The sequence below is a fragment of the Dama dama genome, chromosome 4 (assembly GCF_033118175.1).
Source record: "Dama dama isolate Ldn47 chromosome 4, ASM3311817v1, whole genome shotgun sequence".
NCBI lineage: Eukaryota > Metazoa > Chordata > Mammalia > Artiodactyla > Cervidae > Dama > Dama dama.
This window is the reverse complement of record NC_083684.1, coordinates 72424319-72433070: the sequence shown is the minus strand read 5'-3', so window position 1 is coordinate 72433070 and position 8752 is coordinate 72424319. Positions and strand designations below refer to the sequence as shown.

Sequence of the window (8752 nt, the reverse complement as noted above, 5' to 3'; positions counted from 1 at the left end):
CAGAGCCCAAAGATTAAGGGTGGCGTACACAAAAGGTTTTTATTCGACATTGCAGAGCTGCTTGAGACAGTCTCAGGGCTGGATAAATTCAGGACAGGGACCCAAAGTGGCGTCCACAGAGTCCATAAAGATGGCTAACCTTCCTTGGAAGCCCCTGCAGACACTGCTCAGCTACCGTCAGCCAGAGCTAGGTCATGTCCGCACCTGAACCGCCTGGGAGGAGGGAATAAGGCCGCGCATGGAATCCAGCGCCCGTGACTCTGTCCCTTATGGAGGAGAGGGCGGCTTCCCGGAGCACATAGGGTCACTGATGCACACCATGGGAGCTGCCGGCTCAGAGCGGTGGGACGGCTTCTGTCACAGGAACTGACAATGGCCCAACACTGCCAACAGCTGGCCAGGCCGGAGCACAGCGCGCCTGCCCGTTGGTGAGGGCGTCGGGTTCCGCTGGCAAAGGGCCCCTCCCCCCAGCCTCCCTTTTGGACTGAGGACTTGAGCAGGCGCCAGCCGCGGCCGATGGCTTCCTGCCTGCCTGCCTGCCAGCCCCCTACAGTCTTCCTGCAGCGTGAACCTTCCTGTGCTGGAGGAGGGTCGAGCCGTGTTTGAAGGCGCGACCGCACTCGGGGCACTCGTGGGCCCGCTCCTCAGTGTGGAAGCGCTGGTGGCGATTGCGGTAGGACCGGGTGGTGAACGTCTTCCCACACAGGCCACACTCGTAGGGGCGCTCGCCGGTGTGGACCTTCCGGTGCTGGTACAGCCCCGACCGGGTCACGTAGGCCTTCCCGCACTCGCCGCAGCCGTACGGCCTCTCTCCCGTGTGCACCCTCCGGTGCAGGACGAAGCTGTGGCTGTATTTGAAGAGCTTCCCGCACTGCCGGCACTCGTACGGCCTTTCTCCGATGTGCACCTTCCGGTGCCGAATGAGGGTGGACAGCACGCTGAAGGCCTTCCCGCACTCGCCGCACTCGTAGGGCCGCTCTCCGGTGTGGATTCTCTGGTGCAGGACAAGCGCGTCCTTGCGGTTGAAGGTCTTCGCGCACTCGGCACACTTGAAAGGCTTGATGCCAGTGTGAACCTTCTGGTGCTTCCTCAGTTTAGACGGGTAACTGAAGGCCCTGCCACACTCACTGCACACGTGGGGCATCTCTCCAGGGTGAGCGTTCCGGTGAGGAACCAGGGTTGAGTTCTCCGTCGGGCTGCTTCCACCTGCTGGACCCCTGAAGGGCCGCTCTCTGGCGTGAGCGACAAGGTGGTCGAGGAGCGTGAAGGCCTGGAGGAAGGCCTGCCCACAGTCACTGCACCGGAAGGGCGTCTGCACCGTGTGGCCACCCTGCTGCCGCTGGCGAGCAGAGCCGGGTGGGCAGGCCTTGCTGCACTCAGGGCTCCCGCGGGGCGCCCCCTCTCTGCGTGCAGCCTGGGGCTGGAGGAAGCCTAAGGCGGCAGGGAAGGCCCGTCCAGACATCCCACACAGAGAGGGCTTCTCTGGCAGGCGGACTCGGCAGCTCTCTCCGAGCTCGCGAGGGGCGTCCTCATCCTGCAGTCTACACAGACAACCTGGGACAGAAGAGGCGGGCACTGAGAGTGGGCCTGCAGGGAGGAGGCACCTTCAGCACCGGTGCCTGTGGCACACACCCACGGAGGTGTCCACAGACTTGCAGGAGGTTGCAGGGAAAGGTTCGGATGAGGAGGGGCTGGCCCAGGGGAACAGGGCTCTGCCCGACCCCAGAACAGGGAAACCGCAACAGGGACGAGGAAACAGACGGGAGCACAGCAGGGAGGGGGTCATGGTCCTCAAGTCCTGCCCTGCAGAGGGCTTCAGCTGGGCTAGTGATGCTGACGGCAGCAAGCTCTGTGGAGAGGATGTCTGCCTCCACAGTGAAAAGATGTGAAAGTCAGTGAAAAGATGACTGACAGAGCAGCCGGTGTTCATGGATTACTGAAGGGTGTGTGCATCTCAAGTCACACGCAGAGTAGGTCACAGTGGACAGCTCTGCAGTGGCACAGAGAAGAGGGAATGACAAGACAGAGGCCAGAGAGGTGGGTCATTCAGAGCCTCAGTAGAGACTGCAAGACCACACGGTGAGTCCAGAAGAGGGGCAAGGTGGGAGTAAGGTGTGGTCACTGGCCCCAGCACCCAAATGCCAGTGCACACAGATACCCATCACTGAAACCAAGGCCTCCCCTGGCTCCAGTCACTGAGTCTGGGACCCTTCCTGGCCTCTGCTTGGCTGACCACACTGTCCACCATGTTGGGCACCCAGGCCTCTTCCTCACCCTCCATCTGGGCAACCTTGGGGGACTTTGAAGGTGCAAAGCCTAAGAGGGAGAACAGTAATAAGATGCCAGCCCAAATCAAGACTGACCCACCCTACAAAAACAGAGGAAGCTTGTGTCACCATGGCAACCATGAAGGAAATCAAGTATTAGAACATGGGACTCTGCATTTTTTTAAAAAATTGTCAGAGGCAATTGAATGTTCATTTATTTTTTATTTTTTAACATTGAAATATAGTTGACTTACAGTACTGTATTGGTTTCTGGTGTACAGCAAAGTGATTCAGTTATGTATGTGTGTGTGTATATACCTTTTTCAGATTTTCCATTATAGGTTATTAGAAGATACTGAACATAGTTCCCTGTGCTGTATAGCAGCTCCTTGTTGGACCCTCTTCTGTACATTTAAAAATGTGTTTAAAAAAAAAAAATGTGTTAAGAAGGTAAATATCATGGTTTGTTTTACCACAGTTTTCTAGAAAAGAACCCCCTATGAGGCAAAATTGACAGTAATTAAAGAAAGAATTAAGATAATAATATTTAGAGACTTCAATTTATAACTTTCAAAAATGGATAGGACCACTAGGCAGAAAATGAAGAAGGATGTAACACTTGAATAAAGCTAAAAATCAACTAGACCTCTAAGACATCTATAGAACATGCTACTTATCAATAACAGAATACATATTCTCCTCCATTCTGACATGCACATGGAACACTCTCCAAAAGAGGCCATTTTCTAGGACATAAAACAAACCAGTAGACTTCAGAGTAGAAAGCAACAACTGAAAAAATTTTGGGAAATTCATAAATATTTTAGAATTCTTTCTACATGGTTTATTACAAGATATGAATATACTTCCCTGTGCTATATAATAGGACTTTGTTGTTTATCCATTCTATATATAAAATCTGCATCTGCTAGTTACAAACTCCAATCCACCCCTCTCCTGCTCCTTGCCCCATCCCCTGGCAACCAAAAGTCAGTTCTCCATGTCTGTGAATCTAGAAAACTCACAAATTTATGAAAATTAAAGTACTCCTAAATAACCACAAGGAAAATTATAAAACACTTTGAGATAAATGAAAGAGAACACAACATACCAAAAGTTATGGGGAAAGTGTTGCTTAGAAGGAAAATTATAGCAACAAAAATTGAGCTGCCTTATTCACAACACCTCTGACACCAAATCCATGGGGGGTTTTCCATACCATTTCTCCAACTCCAATTGGGTGTTCAAGGATTCAATTCGATTCTGACACCAGATACGTGGAATTAGCACCAGATCCCACAGGTTACGGGCTCAGTCTCACAAGACTGCCCCTACCTCAGGCATCAATTGAAGTCCCCTGCCTCTCATACTTCTGGTAGCTGTAAATCTGAGATTCTCACAACTATTGATTCCGCTTCAGGTTCAATAAGTTGCTAGAACAGATCTGATAACTCAGGTAAAGAATTTACTTACTATTACCAATTTATTTTAAAGGCTATAACTCAGGAACAGCCCAGTGGAAGAAATGAAAAGGGCAGGGTATGCCAGGGGTGGAGACTGAGGATGCAGACGGTAAGGATTCATGCCCTTGGTGGCACCGTTCTCCTAGCACCTCAGATGTGTCCACTAACCCAGAAGCCCTCTGAACTGGTCATTCTGGAGTTTTTATGGATGTTTTGTCACATAGGCATGATTGATTGAATCACTGGCCATTGATGATTGGCCCAAACTCCAGCCCCTCCCCCTCCCCACAAATGTCAGGGTAGGGAAGTGAGAGGAGGAGGCTGGGAGTAACTGAAAAGCCAACCTTCCAATCATCCCCTGGTATTTCTGATGCCCAGCCCCTATTCTGAGACTATCCAGGGGTCCCCAGCAACTGTCAATGTTCATCAGCATACAGAAGCATCTCATCACTCCAGAGATTCCAAAAGTTTTAGGAGCTGCATGCCAAGGAACTGGGAACAAAGACAAAATACATGTTTCTTATAATGGCACAACACACATAGTAAAAAAGATCTCTATATGTATAACTGAATCACTCTGTTGTACCCCTGAAACACTGTAAATCAACTACACTTAAACTATAAAATGAATTTTTAAAAAAAGACCTTCAACCAATATCCTAACTTTATACTTCAAAGAACATAAAGAAAAAAGCCAACCCAAAAGTAGAAAAAGACAATTAAAAAAAAAAAAAAAGCAGAGATAAACTGACTGAAGAAGAAATAGAACAGCTGAATAGACTTAAAAAAAATACTTCCGCACAGGGAAAAAAAAAAAAAGCTAGGCCGAGATGGTGTCACAGGTTAATATTAACACAAATAAGAATTAACGCCGATATTTCAGAAACTGTTCATAAAACAGAAGACGAGGGAACATTTCCCAATTCATCCTTTGAAGCCAAAATTATCCTCATACTCAATCCAAGTAAGATACAAGAAAAGAAAACTATACCACTGATAACTCTTATGAATATAGAAAATCAATTACTGTAATACACCACACATTAATAGAATAAAGGACAAAAATCACATGACCATTTCAATAGACATGGAAAAGCACTGCACAAAGTCTAACAACTTTTCACAATAAATGCACTCAACAAGAGAACTTACTCACCTGAATAGGACATTGCAATAAACTTATAGCTAACATCATACTTATTAGTGAAAGACTGATGAGTGCTTTTCCTATCAGAACTGGAACAAGAAAAGATGTCTACTCTTAAAATTTATATCCAATAGCCAAGTTGGTTAGGCAAAGGAAGAAGTAAAAATATCTCTACTCACAGATGTTCTGACATTATATATATATATATAAAATACCAAACAATCCACTGAAAGAACTATTAGAACTAATAAATGAGTTTAGCAAGGTTGCAGAGTACAAGATCTGTACACAAAAATCGATTACATTTCTATACACTAGCAATATATCATCTAAAATGAAATTAAGAAAAAAATTCCACTTAAAAGAGCATTAAAAAAAAGATTTAAAAAATGGGAAGACCCAGAGGGATCGCATGGGGAGGGAGGCAGGAGGGGGGAATCAGGATGGGGAACACATGTAAATCCATGGCTAATTCATGTCAATGTATGGCAAAAACCATTACAATATTATAAAGTAATTAGCCTCCAACTAATAAAAATAAGTGGGAAAAAAAAAGGTAAAAAGGAGAGGGGAGGAAAAAAGAGCATCATAATGAATAAAATACTTAGAAATAAATTTAGCTTTGTATATTGAAAACACTGTTTAAAACATTAGAGCTAGTGGGTTTCCATGGTGGCTCAGTGGTAAAGAATCCATCTGCCAATGCAGGAGACATGGGTTCAATCTCTGGTCCGGGAAGATCCCACATGCTGTGGGGCAACTAAGCTCCTGAGCCACAACTACTGAACCTGTGCTCTAGAGCCTGGGAGCTGAAATTACTGAACTCACTTGCAACTACTGAAGCCCATGTGCCCTATAGCCCATGCTCTGCAACAAGAGAGGCCACCTCAATAAGCCTGCACATGCCAAGGAAAAGTAGCCCGACTGCTGCAACTAAAGAAAGCCCACCCACAGCAACCAAGACCCAGCACAGTCCAAAATAAATAAATACATAAAATTATTTTTTAAAAATATATGAAAAAATATACATATGGAGCTAAATAGACAGAAATACATTCATGTTTATGGATTGAAAGATATTAAAAATGGCACTCCTGGAATTTTCTGGAGGTCCAGTGGTTAGGACTCCACGCTTTCCCTGCCAAGGGCACGGCTTCAATCCCTGATGGGTAACTAAAAGCCCACAAACCACTCAAAGCAGCAAAAAAAAGACGGCTATCCTGCCCAAACTGATCTACTGATTTCGATTCATGGCTGACATCTGGCCCAGGGAGGGCCCTATAAAATGTCTTTTGGAGGAGGAAGGCAAAACTCAGAGCACAGAGCAGCCAAAGCTTCAGCAAAGTCACACTGCCAGAAAGAGGCAGAGCTGGGATTTGTTGGGCAAACTATAAACATCTGACCCCCAAGCCCTCCTCCAGGAGCCTGTGGGGCAACAGGTGTCAAAGCTGCCAACAGTGCTGCTCAAGAGAGAGGCGGGGAAGGGCACACAGACTCTGTGGGCTTTAGGATGAACAGAACTTCCCATGGAGAAAAGGCAGAGGTGGTCAGTCTGTTGGGGAAAAGTGTGACTTACCCAGTGAGCCAATGAGTGCAAAGTTCTCCAGCATAACATGACGGTACAGGCTCCTCTGGGTCAAATTAAGGAGACCCCACTCCTCCCGGGAGAAATACACAGCCACATCCTCAAAGGTCACCGGGCCCTGTAATGATGAATTCCACTGAGCCTTAGGGTCAATAATGGGCAGAAAGCCAACCAAAATATGGACAGAGAAACACTCCCACGCCCTTGACCCGTGCCTCAGGTCCCGCCACATCCCTCACTGCCGTCATGGTTCCCTGTGAGCCCCCACCACTCACAAGCCCTCATACCTCTCCTCCTAAGATCCCCAGCTCAGAGGATTCCCAGGGCCCCCAATACCATGGGTGCCTCTCTCATCTTGTTGCTATTAAACTCTGCATTCAGCCCACAACAACAGGCTGCCATCGATGGACGCCTTGAAGCACACAGGTTCATCCTATTTCCTATCAGTCAATTTCCTGTCTCCCAGGGATCACCATTCGGAAGCAACAAAACCCACGGTACCGTCTCTCTCTCAAGCCTGAGTACCCTCCACTTTGCCCTCCTGCACGCCAGGCACATAACTCTGTACCGCAGCACGGTACAACTCCACACCCTCAGCACAACCTCACTAGTCCACCCCACTGGCAACTTTCGCATGCCACTGTGCACACTGGTGTCTCCAGGGTGCTACCACGGGGAGCAACTTCAAGTCCCTCCTGCATCGCCCCCCACCCCGCCACACCTCCAGCGGCCCACGGCCAAGGGTACCCCCCGGCTCTGCACAGAGGACCTCCTCACCCTGCAACCCTCTGTCGCCGGGAACCACACCACACACGTAGCTCCCAGATTCCCGTCCCTCCTTTGTCTCTGCACAGACTGTCCCTTCACCTGTCACAGCCTTCCTCACCTCTCATAGGCCATTCAGAGTCCAGACCTGCTGGGTGGGGGTTCGGGTGCTGAGAACCTGGGGCGCACCTCCCACTCACCTGCGCCTCCTTTGCCATCGGAACCAGATGGCGGAGAGTTTCAGCGGGCTCAGCTGAGATCCGTACCTGCCAGCTCGCCCGAGCCCCCGGCCGAATTAAGACCAGGAGCCGCTTCGGGAGGTTCTCGGGGGACAACAGCAAGTCTCAGCAAAAGGGAGTCATGGCCGGGGTCACGGTGCGAGCAAAGGCGCAGTGACGGTCTCTGCGGTGAGAGCGCGGCCCTCAACGTGCCTCACAACGCGGGGCAACGTCGGAAGCCCAGCCCCATTGCCCTCCCCGAGACGCAGAGACCGCCAGCGGAGGCAAAACGGACACCCGACGGCAACGTCGGAAGCCCCGGCCGGCCAGCGCCTCCAGATGGAACCTCTGCCCGTGTGCCTTCATTAACTCGACTTCCGGGTCACCTGTGACCCCGTTTGGGGCGCGCGCGAACTACCTGTCGCATAAGTGACGTCGCAGACTGCGTCTGTACCGACGTAGCTAACGACAGCCAGGAGAGGGGCGTTTCCGGGAGAGCGGCGAGGGCGGGCCTGGGACTTCCGGTTGGGTATTTGGACCTGGTCGCGGCCGGAGGACAGATTTGTCCCACCCACCTGCCTTTCCGTTATTGGCAAATTTATTTGTTTGTTACAGACCAAAGAGTATAATTATACTGGTTTTGTTGCTTTTAAAGTAAGAAATATGAATTTACACATTTTTTATACACGTCAGTCATTACAGTATACTACAGGATAGTTTTGCTGCATGAAAAATCTCCTCGGTTCCATCTATTCACCCCACCTTCCCTTCCCCTGAGTCCTTGGCAACCACTACTTCACTCTCTCTAGTTTTACCTTTCCTAAAATGTCATAAAGTTGGAATCATACAGTATATACCTTTTTCAGCTTTTTCCCTTAGGAATACACATTTAAGATTCCTCCATGCCTTTTTGTGGCTCCAGAGCGTAGTTCTTTTTATTGCTAAATAATATTCCATTGTATGAATGTACCAATTTCCTTATTCATTTATCATGGAAAAGCATCTCAGTTTGGCTCCAGTTATAAGCAATTACGGATAAATTTGCTATAAACATTCCTGTCCCACTGTCTGTGTGGACATATTTTCAATACATTTGTATAAATACGTCGGAGTGTGGTAGATGGATCACATAATAGGAGTGTATTTAAGTTTATAAGAAACTATCAATTGTCTTCCTGAGGGCTATATAATTTTGCATTCTGGACAGCAGTAGAGTTCTGGTACTGGTTGTCAGTATTTTGGATTTTAGCCACTCTGATATGTAGTGATATTGTTTAAATTTGAAATTCCATAATGGCATATGATGT

General features: G+C 48.3%; 1 protein-coding gene across 2 annotated transcripts; it reads right to left on the bottom strand.

The window, feature by feature from the left end:
- Positions 1 to 26: 26 nt before the first annotated feature.
- On the bottom strand, positions 27 to 7882 carry ZNF584 (zinc finger protein 584). Of its 2 annotated transcripts, none has more exons than XM_061140509.1 (3): positions 7494 to 7882; positions 6454 to 6580; positions 27 to 1554 (listed from the first exon to the last, which is right to left on the bottom strand). In XM_061140509.1, the coding sequence occupies exons 2-3, from the start codon at positions 6485 to 6487 to the stop codon at positions 548 to 550; spliced, it is 1041 nt and encodes a 346-aa protein (XP_060996492.1). In that variant the 5' UTR covers positions 6488 to 6580; positions 7494 to 7882; the 3' UTR covers positions 27 to 547. The 2 variants fall into 2 exon arrangements, with proteins under 2 accessions (XP_060996492.1, XP_060996491.1); XM_061140508.1 differs by having other exon boundaries at positions 30 to 1554; positions 7428 to 7873.
- Between the last annotated feature and the right edge of the window lie 870 nt (positions 7883 to 8752).

What these genes read in the sequence shown, in the direction of transcription:
- ZNF584 (XM_061140508.1), bottom strand. An exon ending in TGCACTCATTGGCTCACTGG is followed by an intron (nt 1,555 to 6,453) that starts GTAAGTCACACT and finishes CTTCTGTCCCAG; the next exon opens with GTTGTCTGTGTAGACTGCAG.